Consider the following 25,995-nt stretch of genomic DNA (forward strand, 5'->3'; position numbering starts at 1 on the left):
TTTAAGCAAAATATTCCCAGTCAAGTGGCATAAACTGGGATGTTGGATTTTCAGGAGCACTTCTGTCCTCTGGCCCAGCATGGGCTGATATCTTTGCTGTCACAGCCTGTGTGTTCTGTCATTTCTGGCAGAGTCTGCACGTCTGAATTCCTGATTATAGGTCATTCTAGAAATCAGTATTTTTAACTACTGCTTATATTTCAAGGGGGAAAAAAAAATCATTTGAAGTACTGAACTTGGCAAAACTCTTAAATTAATACCTACTGCTGAGTTTTCCAAGAGCCTGAAGGGAACGTAGCTTCTCTAGGTGTCTTCAAGAAATACAGGGCTTAAGGTAAATCCACTACTAAAGGTCTTGCCTGTTTTGGTTTTGCCTTTTTTGGGTTTTTTATTGCAGTTGTCCCCATGGTTGGGCACGGTACCTCAGAGGAAGTGTGACCAACAGAGATGGTGTGATTGGAGCGGGAGAAAAGAGGAAAGATTGAATGAACTGGGATTGTTGAGCCAAGCAACAACAAAGTCTTCATGCCCACGTTGCCAGTGGGATTTTTGGTTGCATCCAGCCATCAATTAGAAAACCTGATGGCAGCTTTCTGTCTTTGACAGTACCTGTGTGTGTGCTCCAGGGTTGCTAAGGGACAACCCCTCTGGAGCAGCAGCAGGCATTCACCACGTGCTCTCTTTTCATGCACGGTGTGACTCGTGAGGGGCAGCACCAAGAGCAGTGTGGCCATCCAGAAATGCCTTTTACTGGAAACTGAGAAACTTCATTGCCTCGAGGGTTTGTTTCAAATCTGTCATTCAAAACCATGTGTACTTCAAAACAAAAAATCCCAGCTGTGCTAAAAGTGAGGCAACCTTTAGCTATTACGTGTTATCTTGACAGTACTGTACCCCTTTGTTTTGCTCTCTACTTAAGGTTTCCCTTGCCTAAGCTCTGTCTCATACTGTTCATTTCCTCAGTGGCCATTGGATGCAAAACTCCCCGATCCATTGGATATCAGCCCTACACTTATTTTACTGATGCCCACTGCTGCCACTTGTTGCAAATGTAGTGCCTGGGAGAGCAAAGCTCTGCTCTAAAATCAGTGTTCTCAGTATTATCCTCCCTGAGACACCCTGTTTGTTGCTGTTCAGCAGACACTATCCAGTATCCAGTCTTGGTACCTCCCTCTGTGCTATGAAGTAGTTTCAGGTTCCCAGCCTCGTCCAGATCTCTCTTGTACTTTGGGTGAGAACCAGTGGGATCTTCAGGTCTCTCCTGTAGATCCATGAACAAATCTCCCATGGGAATGTTCTTCTCTTCCATCAGCCTTCTGGAGCTCCTGCAGTCAGACTTGGTGAACTGCACCAGACAGGTAAAAAACACCTGTGCTTCCATGAGCAGCAGTATGGAAGTGTATTCCCACAGCATGGTTGCCTGCCTGCTTGTCTGCCAGCAAAAGTCTGGACTGTGGCTGGGGCTCCAAAGGATCGTTCATTTTTGGATGCTGAGCCTTGGTGAAATGCCAGCACTCTACAACAAAAGCAAGGATATGAAAATTCATGTCTGAATCCAGTATCTTAACCTTAAAAACATTATGAGGCATTGTCTGCTGTGTTCCTCTGCTTTCTGCAGGATGCTTCCAAGTTTCCACATATTTTATTACTTATTTTTGGAAGTTGTAACATTAATTTTTCCATAAAGTGACAGTCTGGCTATGAGGTAGCTGAAGCTGCCTGTCCTAAACACTGTGTGGAGTGAACATGTTGTCAGCTGTCTCTCTCATTAATCATCTTTTACATTAGATCATTTTATCAGTTGAACAATGTTTAGACAGATGACAATCTCCAAAAATGATCATTGGAAAACTGATCATTGCTTGACTGTGGCTTTTAAATACTTGAGAGGTTTGTGTGAAGAGAAAAAGGAAAATCCATGTGCTGTGGTGTTTAGGGTAAGAAATACTGAAATATTTGAAGTGAGGATTATTTAAAGTTGGAGGATCTTTGCCAGGGTACAGGGTAGTGAAGCACTGGAACAGGTTGTCTGCAGATCTTGTTGCCTTTGGAGCAGTGAAGGTGTTTATGTGAAAATTAGTCATGTCTATCACAATGGAATGGGCTTGACCCTTCCAGGACCTGGAGTAAAAGACTTTTCTGAGATTCCTCCTGTTCAAGGATTTAATGTTGGGTTTGGACTTTTTGGTTGTTGTTTTGAATTTAGGGGGTTTTTTGTGTGTTTTTTGGGTTGTTGTTTGTTTTTTAGTCTGTAAAGATGCACAGACCTTTCATAAACATCTTTCATGAAGCGAATGTCATGATTTAATTTAACCAAAAATGTTGAAGTTATTGTACATTAACATTCAGAGATCTGCAAAACTGCCTGGCATCAGATATTTACTGACTTAATTTGATTTACTGTTTCAATCACTTATTAAAACTAACATCTGTGTTCCTTTGCTCAGGACTATCCTTTAAAAACTACTAAATTTTGCACAAAAATTTAAATATCTTTAACAGAACAATGAGGTATCTCAAGGCAGTCTCTGTGCATTGAAAAATGCAAGTTTTATATGTATATTATCTTCTTGTATATATATGTATGGCTGTGGGTGTCTATATGAATATATATGTATATCAAAACGTAAAACATGCTGTTAAGACACAGGTTATTTTTGAGTGTGGTTGGCAACACATCAGAAGACAAATCTTCCTGATTACTTTGGATCTTTTAGTCACTAAATGTTGAATTTAGAATGGCTTGCTCCTTTTATAGAGAGAAATAATTTGAAGTAAAACTACCCAAAAGGCAAGATCTTATCTAGTGACAGAAGCTGTACTTGTTACTGTTTCCAAGCATGCAGAGGACAGCAAGAGTTCATGCTGAAAAAAATCAGATTAAAATGAAGCCTGTATTTATTCTTATGTGGGGTTCACCACTGGTCACATCTTTTGCAGCTGACAGTCATTGATGTCCCACTTGATGACATCTTGATATTGAGTTTAATCTGTCCTTTTAAGTCTGCCCAATCCATTTGTATTGTTTCCTTATGTTAAGGGGTCACTGCAAATAGGAATAGGAATTTTTCTGCCCTTCATATGACTGAAGCCATATTTTTCAAGAAATGACCATTCTGGTAAAGCACTCACAGTAAGAGTATCTAATAAAGGTGATTTAATAGAGGGAATTACAAAGCTAAGCAAAGTTTAAGTCTCACTATAAATTGCAGATTCCTCTGTGGTATTTACGTGGCGAATATTTGGGATGTATCTCAGGAGAAGGGTTTTGGATCCAAGCATACTGAAAGCTTAGGATAAAAATGAAAAACCCGCAAATTGATGTGAAAATATTGCAGATCCTACATGATGACATGAAGAATTTTACTTTGGCTCAACTCTTAGCAATGACTATAACTCTTGCCAGCTATGATTGAGGAGTACCAAAATGAAGTAGAAGCAGGGTGCTTATTTCATCATTAGCTTGTGTGGAGCTCTGTTGGAGTTCTGGAAATAGATTGGGATAAATCCTGGGATGACAAGAACCAATAATATAAGCTTTATACTTGGAATGAGCTTCCAGGAATCCCTGGAATAGTTTGGTGGGTACTGTGGTGGTGTGGGTCTCTGTGACTCTCAGAAAGCTGACCTTATAAACAAGTCAAAAATCACAGGAAAATTCTTAGTGAGCATTTGCGATGTTCAGAGGAGTGGACCGGGAGATTCAGGTAGAATTTTGACCCCAGGAAGAAGATGGCAATGCCCTGGATACCTTCTGCAGAACCAGACTTCGAGGGACTGAGCTGGGCTTTGATGTGGTTTTGACCTCCCGGTCCTTGGACCAGGTTTGCAAGTGTATTTAAACCTGTACCAAGAAATGATTCACTGAAGTTCACAGAAGGGTGTGAGTTAACTGAGTCTCAGAGGTGATTCTGGCCAATTCACTAAACTTTTATTGTTATATCCCCCTGCTCCTGTGGGAGTGCAGTCCATGGTTTTTAAACCTGGAGATGGAGTAGCTGTGTCCATCTAAATGAGCAAACTTCTCCCAGCTGGCCAGTTGGGTACATTTAGGTTGTTAACTGAAAGCACAAATGTAGTCGTTGCGCAATGTCAAATTAGGTCTTATGGTGAAAATAGACCTTTGATATATAAAATTAATACCATTGCACATCTGGAGGGTGAGAAATGAAATTATTCTCTTAGGTCATCTCTGTTTTCTGTCATTCATAGCCTTTCTCTTGTCTGTGAGAGGGGTCTGTTTTTCTGGGGAGCTTTCCAACCACCTGATGAACAATGCTGTGTACAGTCAAGTTTATTACCATACTAGAATTTGATTTTCAAAGCCTGAAGAGATGCAAAGAGGAATTTTCCCCTTTTACCTCTTCATATTCCTTTGGATCTATTCAGTGTTTTTTTCAATAAGACTTAAGCACAGATTTTGTCACTATGTATTGCTATGAAGCAGAAGAATATGATGTTTGTTACACAAGAGTAGGAAATGAGACAAGTTAGCTTTAATTTTTCTCCCTACTTTCTAAGGGGAATTATTAAATATGACACTATGTATCTGAAAAGTACACATTGGGTGTATGTAGGAAGAATTCATCACCAGGAAGAAAAAGCAAAGTGAAATGAAGATGTTTTACATAAGGTTACCTTGCTAATCTTTTAAAAAAAAACCAGTGTTTTTTCTCAGTGCCTCTTACACTAAATTACATTGTCCAGTCCTGAAACATTTTTCTTCTGTAAGATACAAAGAAACAAGATTCTGTGATGTTAAAATGGGATGAATGTGTCATGTATCAAAGATTGTGTTCATGTAATTAATTATATTTAAGCAAATTTGTTCTGACATTGTCCACAAAGCACAGAAACCTTCCTTAAGTACTTTCAGTTTATTGCACCTGTATTCCTCACTGTTCTTGTTTTCTGCTTATTATAGCTGGTTAATATTTGTATTAGCAATATCTGTACCTGTTGCTTTTTCTTTATTATTGGTTATGTGCAAGGAAATAGCCCCCATGGTCGTGCTTAGCAGAAATTGAATCTCTGGGTTCTGTGTGTTTTGAGGTAACATTTTATTTTATTCATCCTCCATGAAACAGGCAATGCAATTTAGTAACTTACTAGTAAGGCATAAATTCTAATTCATCACTTGAAACATGAAGGGTGTCTCCAAGTCCATTTTACTGAGGAGAAACATCTCTCAGTGCCAGAACTTCCAACTCTTCACTGTGAAACAGTGCACACTAAGTGGTCAAGGAGTATCCAAAAGGAAGTCACTAAAAATTGTGTGGTTTAGTTCATTTATCTGTTTCTGATCTTAACAATATTTCAGAGGCAATGAAGTCACATTTCTAAGTTTTATTTGTTAACCATGTCATAGTTTCAAGCTACACCAGGTGAGGTTCAGGTTGGCCGTGAAGAGGAATTTCTTCACAGAAGGGGTGATTAAACATTGGAATGGATTGTCCAGGGAGGTGATGGAGTCACTGTCCTTGGAGGTGTTTAAGGAAAGACTGGACATTTAGTGCCATGGCCTAGTTGACAAGGTGCTCATCAATCAAAGGTTGGACTCGATGATCCCAGAGATCTTTCCCAACCTGATGGATTCTGTGGAAGATGGATGCAGAGATTCTTTTTTAATCGTGTGCTGTCCAGGGCTTTGGGAGAAACAGAAAACGTTGTGAAAATTGTAATGAAGCTGAGTGTCTCACCCTGGCTGATCCTCTGCCAGCAGAATGCTTAGAACTGGCATCCTTTGCACCTCCCAGGTGTCCCACTGTCCCACTTCTCTCTCCCATTGTTTATAACAGAGGGACTGGACCCTTCCCTGAAGTTGACTGAGCAGTTTTAGGTCATCTCTATATGTTGACTGTCATAATTTACAATTGTTTGCTTATGTCTTTTACAGGATAAGAAAAAAAAACTAGGCTTGTGCCGTCCAAGATGTTCTTGAGATGGATCACTTGACTCTGGCTAGAAGGTTGTTTACATTGAAGCATTGCTTGAAAGGCTTGTGGGATTCTCTTGGGTCCTCCCTAAGCATTGATGTGTGAGCTGAGCATAGGTCAGAGTCAGTGGGGAAAAAAGCATACTTTTCCTGTTTGAACTTGCTTCAGTTTCTCAAGTTTCAGTTTCAACTTAATCCTTAAACAATGGATTTATTGAACTCTCAATTTTAAAGGCTACAGTACAAACCCGGGGTCTGGGTTTCACCCAGGCTTTGCTGAAGTAATCTCACCTTGTAGTGCACCTGCCTGGAGAGGCTCATAGTTGGAAGACAGAAATATATTAGAGAGCTGTGTTTTTACTGTCTTGATGTGTTAGAGAGGAGCAGGTACTCATTTTCACAAGATATAATCAGTATTAGAGCAGTGCTGCTTGTGCGGAGTAATTTATGGAGGATTCAGTGACTGCAGGCTGTTACTCTGAACAAAGACAAATGTTACTGGAGGGTCTTGGAGAATATTACTGCAGTCTAAAATCATCTCTGATTGCTTCAAAGATTGCTTTGTGATATTGCAAGGCTTTCAGCCAACCTGTTTTGAGTGACTGAAAATGTGCTGTGGAACAGCATTCACGCTGGAGTGTTGCAGCAGAGAAGGTATGGTTGCCCTACATACCATAACGGGTAGAAATTCCCAAGATCCCTGGGCAAGCACTAAATGAGCTGGAAGCAGCCCAGCTGTAGTAACGTGGAGCTGTGTGTGACTGAGAACCAGCACAGTGAGGTTGTTCCAGCACCCCACTGAAGGCTGGAATAAAACACTTGTGCTATTGGAATCTGAGCTGCTTTTTGTGTATCGGGGATACCTGATCTTTGACCAGTTTGCCACTGAGGGACCACCTTGTTCCAGTTGGAAAAATGACTTAATTCATGCCAGAACATTTTTGTGTGTGAACAGAATGGTGGATTGAGGTGTCACATCCTCCAAGAATTCTCTGTGCTCTCGATACAGGAAAACGGAGATATCTCCTAATACCCATTAAAAAACCCCAAGCAAACAAAAACAACAAACAAGCCGCCAAACAACAACAACAAAACAACCTTAATTTTCATACTTTTTTTTGTTTGTTTTCTTGTTTAACATTGACTGAAATTTTAAAGACGTAAGCACATGTTTTTCAGGAATATTTTTGTAAACAACATCGGGTAAACTGGTCTTAGGGCCTGTCATCTTTAGAGCGGGTCTGTGGGGCCCTGCCTGAATTTGAGCTGGAGGGGTGATTGCAGAGGGGGTGGCTTTGCTCTGCAGTGTGGTATTGCTGATGAGACTTCGTGTTCCTCAGGTTCAGTTTGTGGCACATGCCCAAGACCACAGTTCAGGTAGCGTGGCTGGAGATCTTATTTATAATTGCGTTCTTTTTGTTACTTTTGAGCCTTTTGGTAGTTGGTGTATCAACCTGGTTTATATCCTGACTTCATACTTCTGCTCCAAAACAAAGGCACAACTAAGAAAGGCAGGTTTGGATAGAGCTGACATTATCTTGTGCCTGTCAGGACTCAGTCTGAAAGCAAAAGGAAGTTTGATTTCTCTAATTGTAACAGAGTACTGTCCATTATACAGGCTTGAAAACAGCAGCCTTTGTTTCCTAGATCTGATAGTTCTGCCACAGTGATGGGTTTGCCTGAGTAACTTATTCCTTCTTATCTTGTGTGTGAATTTGGATTTCCGACAGAAAGTGCAGTTTCTCTGCTTATCACATCCAGCACCTGCATGATCTTGTGTTCAACCTGATTTTCAAGTATTGCTATCCTGAACTTTAAGATCAGGTGGTTCTTTAACCACAGCTTCAAAAACAAACTGAGTATAAATTTTGTCCATCTTTTTTTCTGCTCAATAGTTCTGCTATCTGTTCCTTTGTGTTCAATTTATTAATATATCACGTGAATAAATAAATAAGTTCTTGAAAATGTTTCAACTTGCCAGCTGTGGCAGCTGTTGGCTGTGAGTTTGCTTTTTAACATTACAATAAGCAAGTTCCTAAATGGCTTTGCAACCAGGTCATAATGCAAAGCTTGTAATTTGTTGTAAAATTTAAAGAAGCAGCAAACTTGCTTGAGAATTGGTAGATTAGACCAACAGCCCTGACAAAATGAACTGCAGAGAATCAAAGCTGTAAGTATACTCCAAGTCAGCCAGTTCTCAAAATCACAAAGGTCTTTCCCAGTGCTGTGTGTGAGATACAGTTTGCTGCCACCAAAGAGTTGGTGCTTTTGCTCCTCTCAGTCACATGCTGCCAGTCTGTCCTTTGTGCTGGTCACAACTTCACTCCTGTGTGACTGGGGCATAGTGCACAAAACCAGCAGAAACTAAGAGCTTTCCACCACTGTACAGAGGTGAACTGGTTGAGCTGAGATCACTCGGGCCAGAAGGCATGGGATCATTGAAAAGGAAGCAGAAGCAAGGGGTTAGGACCACTCTTTTCTGTGAGGGACAGTTGGATTGGTTCATTTTATCATCTCTGATCTCTCCAAAGGGGCCAGTTTTTTGCTGGCACTTCTGACTGAGCAGCTGTGTTGCGTTTTCCTGGGTTTTCTGCAGTTGGGTTGCTCTAATTACCTCTGATAAGTGATTGCCTCCAGCACACACTGGTAACAATTAACTTGGGGACAGTGATGTCCACTGCTCTGCCTGTTTACAAAGCTAATAGGTATCTGTGCCCCTAATGTTGGTTAATCAAGAACACTCTGAGGTGGGCTCAGTCAGTTCACACTTTCTTACACACAAATCTTCACGCATGGTAGTTTGCATACAGCAGTGAGCAGTGTTATTGATTAACCCTCAACCAGCCCCTTATTGAGAGTTTGGAGAAAACAGCAGAAACACAACTTTGGAAGGGAAAGCTGTAACTATAAAATCTGTTCTTTGTGTTTTTGTGCCAGCCACTTCTGTTTCAGGGAGAGCAGTAGCCTCTCTATTCCCTGTGCTGCTTTTATGTCCCATCCAAAAAACCTTGCCAACAGCCTGGTATCTCAGTAAGCACAGCCTGGTTGCCTTGCTTTCAGGAGGGCTCTGCCAGCTGCTCAGCATAAAAAATTTGCAGACCACTCTTGGTGTTACTCGGGATGGAATGGGTCTTTCCAGAGAAACACCAGCTGGGCCTATTCCCTTTTCCCTCCATGTGCCATTTCACTCAGATGCCCAAAGAACACAAGCATATAGGGAGCAGAGAAGGGATTTAATTCAGAAATTCCATGATTATGCAAAGCACCTTCTGACATGGATGGGGACTGAACAGACACAAAGACTGCAGGAGAGTGTGCTGACAAAGGGGAAGATTTATTGATCTAAACCCTTCTAAATATTAATATTTAAGAAAACAAGCAAAAAACCTCACAGTGTGCAACCTTCCTGATGCAAACTTTCAACTTGTACAAGTAGTTATTTCACAGAAGATTCTTTTTAAAAATTGGCACCTTGCTCAGTCTGTTCTCCATTGTATAGTGGAGCTGTATAGTGTTCAAGTGCTCCACAACCAATAAAATCACCTTCCCTGGTGATGCTGAAAAACCACAGTCTTGCTTTTAAGAGAGGCAATATTTTGACTTGCTCAGCAAAAATGGTATCTTAAGGGGAATGGAAACAGAAATTCTTGGTGGTGGGTCTGTACCTTTACTGTACCAATCCTTTTGCCCACAGTTTTTTTTAATGAGGAAAAGTTGTTTTCCTGCAGAGTATGGTCAGTTGCTTCTTTTTCGACTCCTTTGACTGGCAATGCACTTTATGGTCCAATCACAGAGAACAGGAGTTAATTAGAGTCTTGGATGGGGATTAAAAGCATTTTAAACAAAAAATCATCCTCAGGATGTTAGGACTTCTCTGGGAACAAATAGGGTACAGGAAGATGGGAAGTGGGACTTTGGTACGTGATTTGACAATCCAGTTGTGGACTGTGCCAGAGTGATGTTTCTGTCACATCACGTTGTCTTTTAATTCTTTTGGCACGTTTTATTTCCTATGGGAGTCAGCTACAACGAGTGGTGTCCAGGGATAGTGTTTCTTCTCAAGCTTTTTCCATGGTATGCAGCTTAGTTTCCAACATGCAAGTCACACATGCTGACAAGAATCAGATGCACCTGTTCCTTGACCACGACCCACTCCACAGATGCAGATTTATAGACCCTAAAAAGAAAGGGCTGGAGGGTGTGTGCCAGTTGAGCTGGGTAATTTCACTGCCAGTGATATTTTTAGTATAAATTGTGTACTTGCATCTAAGTTTAGAGTGATTGTAATTACGTTACAAGTTTTGTTATACAAAAATAAACAGCTGCTGGAGACTGAGAGCAACCACAAAGCATCGGATGCACTGATTCACATGTGGTAATGCTTTTTCTAACGTGCCCACTGGGGTTTCTTGCCTAACCTCCACCTTTGCTCCCTGCTTCAGCAAAATGTCTTGCTGTTTATCAACCCCAGCAGGACATTTTTGGTTATTTTTCTGCTTCTCTTGTTCACTGGGCTGTGAGAGGTGCTCTGTCACCTTCTTTTTCTCAACAATGCTTGTACTTTGATTAAAACCTCCAGATTTTTCCTTGCAAAGCAGCCCTATACTGTATTGTACCTATATACTGTGTGTATATGCCTCAGATTTCCCGGGGGGGGGGGGGGTTGGGTTGTCTCTGAAATCTCAAGATTTGTGGAGATGCCTGAAATGCATTTATTGAATGTATGCAGAACGTGTGGGCTGCAGAAGGACGGCATGTGCTTACCCAGAAAGCAGCAAAGGGGTTTGCTAGCCAAGGGCAAAGAACACTCTTCTTTAAGCTTTCAGTCAAAAACCAGTCTAGACATTTTTATCACATTAAACAGTCTGAAGCATTTAATAAGTATGTGACAGAAAAAAAAGCAGTCTGAACTAGCTGACCAGTTTTCTTATAGGAGAAGCCTGCTGGGCTCAAGCTCTTATTCCTCTCAATGGTAACTATTATGCTGGAAAAGCTTAATGGTGATACACGAAGCAGAGCTGGTTTTAGACATGTAAAAATGTAACCTTTTCTTTCTACAGGGTCTGCTGTGCAGTGACACTTCTCTTTGTTTTGATGGGCAGTGTGCTTCATGAGTGTGTGTGCCACTTGTTACTGAATTGTAGGAGGCCAGGGTGGATAGTGGCAGCATTAGTTAAGCACCACTTAAGAACTCTCCAGTGCATCCAGCCAGTGCAAATGGCAAAACATTTTCTCTCTGGCTCTGCTAGGGTCCCTTTATCAATTTTTAGGATTTAACTAGTTGCATCTGCTGGTTTTCATTGCATCTGGTGGATTCCAAACAGACTACTCTTTCTTTGGCCTCCACCCTCTTGTCTAGGATAATTTCTTTCACCTTTCCAGATTTTTCCCCGTTCGTCTCTTGGTCTGTCCACAGCATGGGGAAATGCTGAACTCTTGTCTCCGGGAGCCCTGCCATCCCCACTCCTGAGCTGTCACAATAAATGACCCCACTGCTATTGCCTGGAATGCAGCCACTGTTCTTGCCACTCCTCTCTCTTTTACCCCCCACATATAGATGTCAGAATTTTGTTTTATTGGGCTTTCTTAGTGTATATTCCACCCTGTTCCTTCCTTTCCAGCCATATTGCAGAAAGCCAACTTCATACTTGGAATAAACTCTAAAAATAGCCTTGCCTGTGCTTTCCCAAACCATTTCCATTTCAGCTATTCCGAACTACCTGTTGTCCTTTTCCAGCATGGTGAAAATGTGGCCATCTTCCCTTTTCATTTTGGCTGTATTGATCTGCTGGGTCACTTTGTCATTCTGTCAGAGCCCACACCAGTGTCAGACATAACCCATCATTGCTCCCTGTATTTTATCCTGTTAGATCTTTCCTCCTCCTTTCAACTCTTGTGCTCTCCCCAACACATCTGTTTAATTTCTTTCTCCCCTAATGGTTGTCCAGAATCATGAATGTCCTCATATGTGTGTATTCCCACCTTTCTGGGGAGAGAAGAGAAAGCTGCTTATCTTCCTGCCTACAGGAGCACGTTCCTGCCTCAGTCTGAGGACAAAGCTGTCCTCTGCTCTGCTATGTGTGTCCCTTCCCACCTCAGCAGAAGGTGACAGTAAAGAACAGTGACGAGGAAGAGGAGGCTTGATCAGCTCCCTCTCTTGTTTCCTGCTGCTCAACACTGAATTGCATCTTAATGTTAGGAATTTGGAGAAAGTGACTCCCCTGACTGTGGTGTCTCCAGTTGGTCCAGAAAAATCTGGATAAATTGAACCTCTGAGCATGCTGTAAATCCTGCTGTTTATTATGAGATGTCAAAGAAGTGTTCCAAATGGGCTGTGTATGCCAGCATGCCATACCAAGCACTCCTGACTGGCAGACTGGCTCTCCTTTTTGTCTCCGTGCTGGACAAATAGGTTACATACCAACACTTTTATTTTTATCCCTTTTGGAATACTGTGTCAAATCATCCACTTGGAACAATAAAAAAAATCGAGATGCCTTTCTTCCAGAAATTTTCATATGTATATATTATGAATAGTTGAACAAGCCAAAATGCATCCAGGATGAAGATTAGGAGAGGCTGCTGGCTTGGAGCACTCTCCCACCCCTCTCTTTAGTAGCTGGCATGCCTAGTTTTACCCCATTTCTCAAACAAGTGATACATTAATATTCAGAATGACATTTTAGGGGCGTTGTTCTCAAATGATGTAAACAACTGAATACCTCAGTAATGACTATATTAGCACTCTGAGCTGTTTTATCAGATAAACTTCCTCAGAAGTCTCACACAGTCTCCTTTTACCCCACAGAGACAACAGCTGCCAATTCGATAACAACTGCTGTGACAGGAAACATTGCACAATGTCAAGAGAGTTGTTTTAATATTTGATTAGTAGAAATGAATATGCAGATTGCATGGTTTCTCTGAGGCAGGGATTAGTGAAAGAGACTGTGATGCCATGTTTTATGCATTCCCATCTCCTCTTTGTGGTTAACTATGAACTTACCAGCTAAAGGATTGGTGATATTCTTTATCCTTGGTCCCATTACCTGCATTGTTTTTCTATTTCTTATTTTTATTCTATCTCCATTGCTTTTAAAGCTTCTGGGCAGTGACACAACAACCATTTAAAAAGAAATGTGGCTGAAACAAACTGACAAGAAATGCTTACTCTGCCACCTACCTACCATAATGAAGTAATAATAATAACAACCAAAAGTTCAGAACCTGTTGCTTTTCCTCTTGCATCTCTATGAAATTAAAGATAACCTGGTATATCACAAACATGGCTGTCCATATTTGTCCTGCTGGAAAGAGAGCCTCTGGATTTCCAAATGATAGGCAGCATTTTATTTTTAGCCTTGCTTAGTTATGATACATTGTGTTTGGAACTGGGGCAATCTCATCTTCAGCACAATGCCCAGTTTGTTAAAGAGTTAATACCAGATGTTATTAGTGATTTAAGGTTAGCATCACTAGGTCTGTAGTTAAGACAAGTCTTGGTAGCCTCATTCTTCGGAGGGAAGAAAAGGAAAATGGGGAACGTCGAAGTGTCGATCCAGGACTCCAGAGCAGTCTGGCTCACCACCAGCTGCAACCCAGCTCCCTTGACTCTTATCTACCCCAAAGGGGAGGTGTTTTTCCTGAAAAATTGGTGATGAGTGTTGTTTTTGCATTCAATAGGCAGAGTGTCTGGGACGAGGAAAATAGACAATGGGAGCCAGACAGTTCTTCATATTATTTCCCCCCCCTCCATTAAATGCCATTCAGATTCACAGATCTGTGTTTTGCACAGGAGTGCTGGAGTGCACACCATGAGCACCATGTGCTTTCTTTTCCTGATACTGGCTGGGAGATATGAGAGTGTTCATTAAAGACAATTTAATTTATTTATATTTAATTATATTTCTTTATGGTTTTTTTCTGAGATGAGAACCTGAAATCTTGGAAGAAAAAATAAAATGGAACCAAGGCAACTAAAAGCTCCAATGGGAACAGTTTGCCCCAGCTACACATCGCTAGGGCAGCTCACAGCTGCTCTGCTGCTGCGCTCTGGTCTGTCACAGAACTGGGGAAGGAAGAAAGGCTGCACCTAGAAATCCCTCCTACTCAGGGTTTGCATTTACTGCAGCCGCTGGGGCTGGCTGATCAGAAGGGTGGTGGGTAATTTCCATTCCAACCGGCTGATAATGCTCTGCCTGCATTCCCCTACCTTTGAGACTTGATTCAGGGGAATTAAAGAGTGATGAAAACAGAGACAGGCTGTCGGGTGTGAGGAAGGAAGGAAGGAAGGAAGGAAGGAATGTACCGATCCAGTGCAGATACCACATCTATGTTTCTTGCTTTTCATTCCGTATTATCTTCTCCAGTTTAAAGAAGGGAATGCAAAACCTGCTATCTCTAGGGTGTAAGGTGGGTGCTGAGATGGAATCTGAGCAGCATTGTGACTTCTGAGATAGATACAAAAATTTTCTAACCAGTGCTATGGGTTAAATTGCACAGTGACGATCTTGCCTAAAAGGTATAAACTCTCCCTCCTCTGTATTTTCATGGCTTTATCCAGGGTACCAAGAAATTTGTAATTAGTTTAAACTTTCAACAAATACCGACTTTTAACTCGCTGCCAGCTCTCAAAGAGTGAACAAAGCTTTATGACACAAATGTATTTTAGACCACTGGAACGATTGCCAAAGATCACCTTAGCTTTGTCTGAAATTTTAAGCCAGCAATGTGGGTCACACTTGTTTTCTCAGAAATCATCTAGAAAACCAGCAAATTATAATGTCACTTTCCTAATTTTAGATTTTAAAGTAACATCTATGTTCTTCACAGCTTATTAGTTTTTAAAATATCTGCATATTTTGAACTTGTATGAAGTCGTGTCCAAAGTTTATTAAAGTTTGGTTTGAACTAAAGTACCTGACCATAGGAGGGATTATTTCAAACACACAGGGATTTAGAAGTTATTACAAAAATATGAACTTGACCTTTCATTATGTTTTATTAATACAAGGTCTGAGTCTGTGTCAGTGTTTGGAAACAGACAACTCTGTCCTCAGGATGTGGTTGTGGAGCAGCTGATATTTCTAGTTTGTTTTATTTTTGTTAGAGGTACTAGTTTGTGTTCTTTCCAAAACTTTCCCTTGCTCTTAAAAATGAAAGGCTGCTGATATTAATCTAGTTTGGAAGTTTGTTTTCCCTTTTTCATGATACTTGTAGTTAATAATTTGGTCTTAGAATCTTGCAGTTGTTGTATGTCCGTGGATCCCTGAACTCTTGTGTTCATAATAGGAGCGATGCTCACTTAAGGTTATTTGGTGTTTATCTGTGCATCCACCTAAATTCTTAGGATTTTAATTTCAAACATTTATTTATGTCTTCCTATGACATTAAAGTACAGAAATCACTTCTGCTCAAGATCTATTAGAGCACAAAGCTCCAGAATGAAGATGAAAAAGGAAAAACTGGAGTTCTAAAGGTCAAAATTGCCCATGATTTTAATTCAAATAATTGACACAAATACTTCATACAGGCATACCTAAAAGAGAGAAACACTACTCATTGACTTAAAAGATGTGTTATCTGTCATCTGAAGATTAAACAACAGCAGAAACTATGTATGGTATTAACTGCCCAAAGAGCATATTGAAGACTCTCTTGATTTAATAAATCTGACAAGTCCCTTTTCTTTAGGGTTCATTGCTGTAATGATACAAGGTGTCAGATTTTACGAAATTGTAAATAGAGAATTTGGGCTTAAGTAAATCAGAAAATACTTGAGACGTTTTGCAAATGCTACATGTTTGTTTATTTGTTTTATTACTACAATTTATTATCCCATGAGGTAACCTTTGTTTTAACACTGACTTCCATTGAAAGCCACAGAGTGAAGTAATTAAACTTAATAAAAGTCACTGCTGGTTAAGTCAAGATACATTGTATACATAGATCATATGCTATAGCAATTCAGAAAAGATCTTGACAACTATTAACACAAACCATTGCTTTCATCAAAGTCCAATTTGTTCTCTATTACTGCCTGGGGAGGAGATGGCTTCCAGGAAATGGGACGCTTGACATTATACTAAATAAATTGTAAACACCTCTAACACTTCTGCTTAGCCAAAGATAAAACTGTAGCATCATTCACATTGCTAGACAACTTAATTTTTTTTATATGGTTAGTGTTTACTATTGGAAACAGGGAAAGTTCTAGAGAAAGGTTCTTCATCATGTGCTCATGTTATGAAATGAAGTTCACTTGACAAGTCAGAAGCACGAAGTTGCTGTTAGATGGATACTGAATAATACGTGTAAATGAAAATAAATTTTCATTTATTGTGTCTTTTGATGAGTCAGGTTGCTAAATTCCCTGACAGTATTATGAGTATGTCCCCTTCCGAAATCATCCCTCGGGAAGATCAGTGCCCTTCCCCTGAAACCATCCCTTAGGAAGATTTGTGCCTTTGGCCTTTGCCGCTGCAAAATTGAAAACGTGAACACCGGATTTTCTATCCTGAGAAGGAAAGAACAACAGTGAAAGCAACGTTACTTATTGAGTAAAATTTATAGTTTGGTATGCGTTAGGCACCAGGTGTTGGCTCGGAACCACCCTGTGAGAGCCGGTCCGGCCCTGCGGGCGCTGCGGTGCCGCCGTGTCCCTCACGGCAGCCCCTGGAGCCCACACGGGGCAGCCCCGGAGCAGCTGCCGCTCAAAGGCAGCGGGAAAACTCCCCCCCCAGCTCCTGGAGCCCCTCAGCAGCCTCAGCCCGGCAGGGACAGCGGGAACACCGCCCCCCGCCCTGCCCTGGAGCCCCGGAGCGGCCGCTGGGTCACGGGGGCCCGGGGGGTGTCCGCGGGCACCGGAGCGGCTCAAACCGAAGGCATGTGCTCCCCACGCGGTGCCGGCCCTGCCGTCGGGACACGGAGAGCTGCTCTGCCACCAGGTGCCAGGGGAGCTGGATGACCTGTCTGCCCTCCTTCTCCTCTCTTCCTTTCCCTCTGCTTCTCTTTCTCTGCTCCCTTCTTGATGTTCTGGGTAGGGTAAAGCCGGAGGGATTGGATTTGTCTGGGTGTTGTGATCAGTATGTGCTGGGTGGGTTCAGTGGTGGAATGCTTTGTCTGGATTGTGTGGTGCCCTTCGGAACTTTTGCCAAGTTCCCTTATATTTTCTCCCCTAAATTATCGGTAAAAGTGCCTCTTGGGAACAAGTGTGTGGCTTATTCTCTTGAGCTACCTCAAGATATTAAAGAACCCTATTATATATATTTTAAAGTAAAGCTCCTGGCTGAGCCCGTGAGCTTGCGGCCCCGGGGCCAGAGTGTTACAATGCCGCCCTCTAAAAAAAAAAAAAAGGATGGGTGGTAAATGCTCATGACAGATGATGAGATGTTTTGAATGAATGGGAAGGCTGGGGAGGTCTGTAGACATTAACAAACTGCCTTAGGACAAAAAGAAAGACACGTAAGGAAGCTGGGAGGTCATGCTTGAGTCCTGTGTTTTATCCTAGGAATTCTGTCTGTTGGAAATCAATGGCTGTGATCTGAGGTGGTGACTGGACCACAGTTCAGACCTGGAGGCAGGACTGTCTCATTTCAGCGGTTGTTGTTTTCTGTGGTCAGCACCAGATACACTCATTTCTTAGCCCGGAGCAGAGCTTTGCAGGGGCAGCCTCCCTGAACTTGTGTGAAAAGCTGAAGAAGAGGTTGGTTTAGAACAGGCCGCTCCTTGTTTTGGTCTAACCCCTCCGCTGCCCCTGCATGCCAGTGCATTCCAGCAATTAAAACGAAATGGAAAAGAAGACAGCATGGAAATTGAGAACGTTACTAGACGATACATGTTGGGGCGCCTGAGCTCTGTTGTCTGTCTTTTGTTGTTCCTGGACCTTGTTTTGGGGAGAACTGTTTGAAGTTGCTTGTATTAGCTGTGGGAATAATGTGTTTAAAAATAACCTGCTGAAAAATCACTCTTTTTAAAAAAGGAAAAAAAAAAAAGAAGAAACCCAACAAACTTTGACTGTGGAGGAGCCTGGAGAGCTGTGAAATCTTGGAATTGCTTTACAGTTTAGTGTGGATACTGCAGAAACTCAGCAGTGTGGCTCTCCCTTTTACTTTTTACATAGGATTCACACTGTAGTGGCTTTTATCTTTTTAAAACTTACTCTGAATTTTAAGTTCTAGTGTTGAAACCAAGGTTTTGTGTTTAAGAAACACCCTGTCTCTGCATTTTGCATTCAGTAATACTGGTACATTTGTGACCAAATAAATTTGACATTGAGGAGTAAACGTATGAAGATCTGACTTTCCTCCTGTAAATCTCTAGAAACAATTCTAATATTTGAATATGAAAGTACTACAGAGCACTGTTAAAAAATGAAGGGGGCATTTTTATAAGTATTTCAGTGCTGCACTGCCTGTTTAGCTGTGGATAGCTGGTTCCTCACTCTAGTCCACAACTCTGCATGTAAACTAGCTGGACTGGGATGAACTCCATAAAAAAAAAAAACAAAATATAGAGAAGTCTGCTGTTGTAGACCTGTTTGTCTTTTTTTTTCCTGAAGAATCTTGTTTACCGAAGAGGGGTGATGGTAAAGGATACACGTACTTCAAGAGGGAGGAGGAGTGGGAAACACATTAGTTTATTTTTTAAAAGATTGTTTCCTTGTATGTGTAAGAAAAACATATGCTCCTGGGCAAGATTACTGAACTCAGCACAGTGTTGTGTGAGTGCTGCACTTCGCCCCTGGAACCCACACAGACTGTAAGTGGTGCAGGTTCAGGGCCTGTGATTCAAGCAGGTAGGTGGTAAAATGGCAAACACAGAGCGTGAAGCCTCCTCACTTCTCACTCAGCAAATAGGGATTCATTCCAGAGGCAAAAATAATAATTACTGAAAAAAAATAAATTTACAAGTCCTGTTATGATATTTGAGGCTCAGGAAACTGCGGAAATTGTGAGTTTGTGTGTTTGAGACCTGGGGGGGGAATTGGTTCTAAGGAATACTGCTGTCCTTTCCAACAGAGTCTCAACATTGGCAGGATGTTTATGGGATCCAAGGAGTATCTTATCCATCATGCTAGCCAGCCCTGTGGGTTAGTTTAGAATATCACCTCTTTCCCCAAACATTTGTCTACTTTGTATTAACAGAATCCTTTCCTCCTCCTGTTCAGCCACACCTTGTCCTTCTTTTGGTCAAAGAATGAAAAAACCCAGGATTTATATTCTCCACATCCCAGATTTAGTGTAGTACAGCCAAGCTTACAAAAGAGGAGGACTATTGTGTTAAATAATGCTGTTCTGGATACGGTTAATTTGGTGTCCTCACTCTTTGGGTACTCCAGGTGAATCAAAAGGTGCTTTTTTTCATGTGATCCAAATCATGTCTTCAGGCATAAATCAGTGGTGAAAGAAAGGGAGATAGCTCAAAGGGCATTTAACTACTGAATTTCACCTGCTTCTCCCCTGTGGTCATTGGTTAAGTGCTGAGGTGTATTTTTTATGAGTGTTCTTTCTGCTTTTGTGAATGGTATGTATTCAGAGACATTGTTATACTTTAAGAATGCTTAAATCAGTGAGAAGGTTTTGATTTTAAAGGCTGTTTGAAAGTTTTCTGATTAAAATTTTGCTGTCTTTAAATTTAGTTCCTTAACCTTCTATCTCTCCCAGTTGAATCTTCACACATTTCATTGTTATTAAATTTCACTAAAGAGAGTAATTCTTGCAGTTCTCATCATAGTAGGCTATGTGCATGTGTATATTTGCAACCATATGAATGTTAGAGTGTCATGTTTGTTTGGGTTTGTTAGTTTGGATAGCTTTTTGCCTTTCACTGTCTTTGAACTGCTTAAAAATTGATGAAGATTAACAGAGGTCCAGAGAGTGACAGGGGAGTATTTTGTGTTTTATTTTGGTGTTCTTAAAAGCTAAGAGGGCTATGGAAAAATGGATTTTTGAGTGGAGTGTAAGAAATGTGAGAGACCGAAAAGAGCTTTTTAAGAGGCACAGAGAATTTTCTTCACAGAAAGAAGCTGTGCACCTTCTGCACAGCTGCCAAAGCATAGGGCTTAAAAATGTTTGTTACAATTCCTCTGCCTCCTTGCTCCGTGTACTCAAGTCTTTCCCTCACACCTCATCTGTCTCAGTTCATCTGTAAACTGTAGTGACCTGTGAGAGCAGAGCTAGAGCAGGGGTTGGTGAGATGGTAAATAACAACGAGCTCCAGGCCCTGAGACAGAACTTGATTGCTTGATAAATTATGAGCAATCAGGCGTGTTTTCTTGCAGCTAAATGCAAGGTTATGCAAATGAGAGGAAAGGCTGTAATTCTGGTTTGTGTGACAGAGGGTTGTGCTGGGTTACTGTGTCCTGGTCCGGACCCCTTCCTTCAGAAAGGCGGCTGGAAACGTGGGAAGGGCTCAGCCTGGCTCCAAGGTTTGAAAAATGCGCATTGCAGCAGAAACTGAGGAGCTCCATCTATTTAATTTATCAGCAATGAAGTAACAAGTTCATCACACTGAGTGAGTACCCAGACAAGGAGGAGATACCTGTAAAGGAGGGATTTTACAGAGCTCTATTTCTGTGACTGGATGATGCACTCGGCCAAGTTCAAATTGGTAATGAAGTACATGTGTGTGGTGTTAAGGTAATTAGTCTTCCTAATGAAGTACATGTGTGTGGTGTTAAGTACATGTGTGTGGTGTTAAGGTAGTTAGTCTTTCTGAGAGACAGGTGTCTGCTCAAGCACTCTTTACATCCAGGTTTCGGAGTGCCAGATGCTGGATGGAGTGTTAGGACGTGTCTTATACAGGAGTTCAAAGCTTGTAGGTTTTAAATCCGGATCTTCATGGGGTTCAGTGTCAGTAAAAAAGGGTAGGGGCCATGTGTATGGCCTAGGGACTGTGGAAGTGTGTTCTTCACAGTCTTAAAAGTGCCATCACATTTCTTATGTTTTAGCACAGAATGTGTCGGCTTTCCCCAGAAGGACTTCATGTGCTGGCAGCATTTATTGCTGCAAATACCTGTTGTATTTGAAGTTACTCTTCTTTGTGGGAACATTCTGATAATAAAAGACATTTAAACATAAGGGAATGGTCAACAAGCCATAAAAATGTTGTGTTTATCATTTCAGTCATAGATCCATGAAGCTTCCTTTGAAGGATATCTTTCCAAGACCTTTGAGGATTTGTTGTGTGGTGTGGGGTTCTGTTGGTTCTGCTTTCAACTTTGCCCGTAACAAAACCTGTAAAGTCAGAAAACACCTTCCTGAAAATGTGTTTCTCTAGTTGCAACTTTGCTCCAAGAACAAGCACTAAGTTTCCAAGTTGTTGTGATTATACCGAGCTACTGTGGGAAGTCTGTGAGCTGTACAGAACATGATGCCATCGTGCTGCTGCAGGGGGGTGGCTGTCTTATTATCCAGCTTCCTTCATGAAATGAGGGAAAAGCAGCTCCATGCTGTTCTAAACTGGAAGAGACGTGAGAATTGTAAGTGTATTTACAAAAAAACTAATAAAAATTCAGTCATTTGAAAGGATCTCAAAACATCTCATGGTGCTCATGAGGAAGATATTACGACTCATTTGCAGGACTGGCAAAAAGAAGAGGGGCTTCTAATAAATACTAAGTGTAGCTGATCACTTCTCAGCCCTGGTTTCTTGTTCTCTGTTTTGTCCAAAGGAACTCTTTATCAGGGGGGAAAAAAAGTACAAATGAGTAGTCTTAAATATTGTTTAACCTCTTTTTTTTTAAAAATCGAGAGTACAGATACATTTTTTGGAGTGTTCATCCTGTTTGCAACGAAAGTGAACACTTAATGGTGACATGTATATAAATTTCAAATTGCATTTTTGATTGTTATGGAGAACAAATTCATTTATCTTATTCCTAAGGCTTTGGAAACATGATATATGTATTTTTTTTGCTCCTGTATCAATGACCAAAAAAGGACAGGAAATAGAGATGGGCAGCATGAAAATGTGCTTTGCATTTTTGAAGTAGTAAGGTTGTTTTTCCAGTAGGAAATTATCAAAATAACTGTTCTTAAGACCAGTGTTCTTTTTCTTGTTAGAACATTCTTTATGTGAATGAGACCAAGACAGAGAAGGGGGATACTACAAAATTCTTAATCTTTTTTAAGCACTTGCATCTGTTCTGGATTTAAAGTTCAGTCCAGGTAGACATTTCTGTCTAAGAACGTTTCGGAAGCGTTGTTACCTAATCACTGATATTTTAATTTAATGTACTATTCAGAGCTTTGGCAACACAAAAGCTACAGAGTTGGTTTGCATAGCAGAGATTGCACAGAGTGTCATGCTCTCCCTCGAGTTTTATGGATGCTTTTTATCCCTCTCGCTTGGATATCCTTGCGTGGGCAGAGCGCCTGCGTTGCAGCGGAGCAGGAGCTGTGCTGGTCACACGTAACCCTGCGCTGTGCCTCTGGGGACAGTCAGGAGGAGATGAACATTGTCAGTTGTCAGGGGAGGGCTGGGACAGGCAGATGAGAACAGGGTAAGGCAGCAGCGCGTGGGGTCAGCGGTTGTGACTCTGTGCTGTGGTCACCCCCAATATTCCGTCTCAGGGAACGATTTCCTGCCAGCTGCGAGTCAGCCTTATCTTGCTGCTGCCAAGGGTATTTATTGCCTCCTCGTGCAAGACTTTCTGGTCAAGTGTAGAAAAGAATAACCAAAATATGTGTGTCCTGGATGGCATTAGTAAGCAGGAACAATGCAGATACTCTTCATGTAAATTGAACTTCGGTATTTCAGAGGACAAAGCTGGGGCATTTTCTGGTGTAAAGCAACATAACCTGGGAGGCACCAAGGTGTTGAAAAGGATACTGGATAATTTGCTGGTCTTTATTGCAAGGTCCATATGTTCTGATTTCTCTGTTGTATTTCAAATTAACAATTTTGTTGACATTACTAAACTTGCACAGGTGCAAAATGTAACTAGCTAACTTTATTTAATTCCCTGTATGTCTAAACAGGTTTTTTTCTCTATGAATTTTGACCGATATATTATCCATATCTTTAGTTATGTATACAATACCACTGAAAATACCCAGGACTTTATTTAATATAAATGGATTTTTGAAATACAGAACACAGAAGAAACATGTTTTGCCTATGTAGCATACAATTTAGGATGTTAAGAAAAAACACAGGCTGTTTGTGTAGCATCTGATGTAGTCCTGTAAAAAAAAAAGGCACTTTTCTATATTACAGCTTGTGGTATTCTGTGTCACCTAGAGCTTTGTTAATCCCAGCCTCATTACACTCTGGAAGTTACAGTGCAAGTGTTTTTCAAATAATTAAGTTCAGACACAGGTTTTACAAGTATTTTTCATTTTGAAGATATGAAACAAAAATACTCCTATGGGGAAAACTCTTGATTGGGAAACGCACTGCGACTTATTAATATTTCTGTGTGAAAGGAAAAGCTAGAACTCACTTTTTTTCCTACATGGACTTTGAAATGCTCCTCTCAAAGGACATAATTGAACTCTGCTTTTTCATCCCATTTCAGGTTTTTCTTCTATCATGGCAAAACCTTATGAATTTAACTGGCAGAAGCCAGTTCCCTCTTTTATGCAAGATGGAGCTGTGTTTGATAGATATGAAGAGGTAAGAGGCCACTTGCCTTTCATTTGCTATTCTCTTTTAAATATGCAGATGTGATAGAATATTTCATGGTTTGCTTTCATTGTACACAAAGAAACTTTCATTTTATCTGGTAATACCTCCAGAAGTGTCTGTGGGGAGGCAATACCAACACACTTTATTGCTGTACAGTTTTTTGCTTTTAAAAGAAACGGCTTTAAAATATATTTAATCCCTCTGATTTGAAATAAGCCCCGAGGAAGAAAAGGGGAGAATTGGATCAAAATACCTGTAACATGCATAAAACTCATCTTTGCAGATTCATAAAGCACATTATTGAACAAAGTGAGTCTCCCATTTTTTGCACAGCTATCATATGGAGGGAGGGAGAATATATTGCTTTTTTTTAATATATAAACTGAGGACCTGCATATCACAAGGGAAAATGAGAGAACACAGAACATTTATATTCTGATCTAAATGCACCATTTGAGATCTGGAGGGGTTTTATCTATTTCAGAAAATCAATCTGCACTCTATCTGAAATATGATTACTATGATCCCACTTTCAGCTGTGCTTTAATCCAAATTTATTAAAGGAATGCAAAACAGGGCATTTTACACAGCTGAAATAAAGTGCTGAGAAGTTTACCTTATACTCAGCATTGATATGGTGATAAGAACAATTTTATCAGGGTCTATTTTTAATCTTGTTTGGACAGGAAATCTCTCTAAGTTGAAGGTATCTCTGTAAGTGCCTTCAGGGATATTAGTATTTGCTTCTTATCTTTTGAAATGTAAGTAAAAGGTATTTTTTATCACGAGGCCTGCCAAGATAGGGATAGCTGGTTTACCCTGTATTTTCAGTTTTGTTGCTAGATAAACAAAAAAGATACCAATGGACATGGAATTCCTTAGAAAGGAGGTTGAGAAAAGCTTTATTTTTCTTCGGCAAATAATTGCTCAAGGAACAGCCCCTGAGGACCTACGTGAGGGGGTGTGGCCCACGTTTCTTCTTTGGCACCTTTGTCGTGAGACAGAAAAGAGATTTTAGTGCTCAAGTTTTGGTGTGATATCAAAAATACAGTTGGGAGCCTGGATTGCTTCCTCTTCTGCACACATGGCTGTCAGTTTTCAATTAAGGAAGTCAGGAAGTTCTGGATCCTTCTGTCCTTCGAGAAGTGATTGATTCTGCACGCTCCTTTCCTGCATTTTAGCTTAATTTATGAGGCACTAATTGAGACTGGAGGTGTGTGGAGGAAATTTCTTCTTTAATTCAGCTAATCTGATTTTTTGCCTTGCCCAGTGTCTTTGGAATGCCATTCTTTCCTGATTTCTTCTGACAAATCAATGTCCTCCAAACTCTGCTTGTCCGATACTCTGGCCACAAATTGCTCCCAGCATTAACACTGCCATAGTCTAACAGAAAAGTGCTTCCCAAATTCTGAATGTTAAAATGAAATGTGGTCATTTGACCTCGAAGGTAGTATTGGCAAATTATGTATATTTTCACCTTTCCATGGTTTGAAGCATTTAATTTTCAATAATTTTTTAAAAATTCCAATTCATTAAGGTTTTTTATTAGGTAAGAATCACTGCTTTTATTAAATAAAACATCTTCATAGTTGCAATGAAGTAGGAAAATACTAATTAAGTGCATCCAGTTGTCTCAAGCATCAGCAAGAAGACAGATCATTAAAAATGATCTTTTTAAAGCCTGCCTCCCTCACTTTTGTTAGTTTGGGAATAGCAAATTCTGCAGGAAGGTATTTGGGAAGAAATGTAACAGTCTTTTATTTTTGAACAATAAATAAATTTATGATATTTGTCAAACTGTCTGAAATAATGGTCTGTGTTTTCTTTTCTATAGGAATCTTTTGTCTTTGAAAGCAACTGTCTCTTCCAGGTGGATGAATTTGGTTTTTTTCTGAGCTGGAAGAGTGAAGGAAAGGTATATTACAATTATATCAGGAATCTATATTAGATATTATTGCATTCGATTTATATTCTGGCTAGTTTTGAAACATCTAAAATACCGTGTTAGTTTATTTACAAAACTAGCCTTCATCCTATTTTTTTTTTTCAGAATTGACAGAAGTGAAATATTTAAGAGGAAAATAACAGATATTGAAGGGAAATATATTGTTTATATTGTTAACAGTGTTAACAAGTGAGATTCACTGTTTATTTTTGCTACAATTCCTAGTGGAGCCGTGTCTCAACAGACCTTTGAACTTGCACCTATTTTTATCATTTCAGGAAGGACAGGTATTAGAATGTTCCCTGATCAACAGTGTTCGTTTTGGAGCTGTACCAAAGGTACTCTGTGGTTTACACTCTTCATTTAAACAACAGATATTTAAACTGAAGGTGAAATACAGGGTGACATTCATTTCTTCAGATAATACCAGCAACACAGTTTTTTATTTTGTAACCGTGATCTAAAATGTTAAGTTTTGAATTAA

The 25,995-nt window shown here is 40.5% G+C and overlaps 1 protein-coding gene across 6 annotated transcripts in view; it reads left to right on the top strand.

The window, feature by feature from the left end:
- Positions 1–25,995, top strand: part of PLCB4 (phospholipase C beta 4) — a 169,228-nt gene that overhangs the window by 61,736 nt on the left and 81,497 nt on the right. For 3 of the 6 annotated variants that reach the window (XM_027747994.2, XM_027747996.2, XM_027747995.2), the window contains exons 1-4: positions 16,796–16,881; positions 23,457–23,554; positions 25,401–25,481; positions 25,790–25,849. In XM_027747994.2, coding sequence (XP_027603795.2) covers positions 16,821–16,881; positions 23,457–23,554; positions 25,401–25,481; positions 25,790–25,849 — 300 coding nt within the window. In that variant the 5' untranslated portion in view covers positions 16,796–16,820. Of the gene's footprint in view, positions 1–16,795; positions 16,882–23,456; positions 23,555–25,400; positions 25,482–25,789; positions 25,850–25,995 lie in introns of those variants that run through there. The other 3 variants (XM_039389842.1, XM_039389843.1, XM_027748001.2) reach the window with 2 other exon arrangements.

The sequence above is a fragment of the Pipra filicauda genome, unplaced genomic scaffold (assembly GCF_003945595.2).
Source record: "Pipra filicauda isolate LSUMZ 115617 unplaced genomic scaffold, ASM394559v2 scaffold77_size3566232_pilon, whole genome shotgun sequence".
NCBI classification, from domain to species: Eukaryota; Metazoa; Chordata; class Aves; order Passeriformes; family Pipridae; genus Pipra; species Pipra filicauda.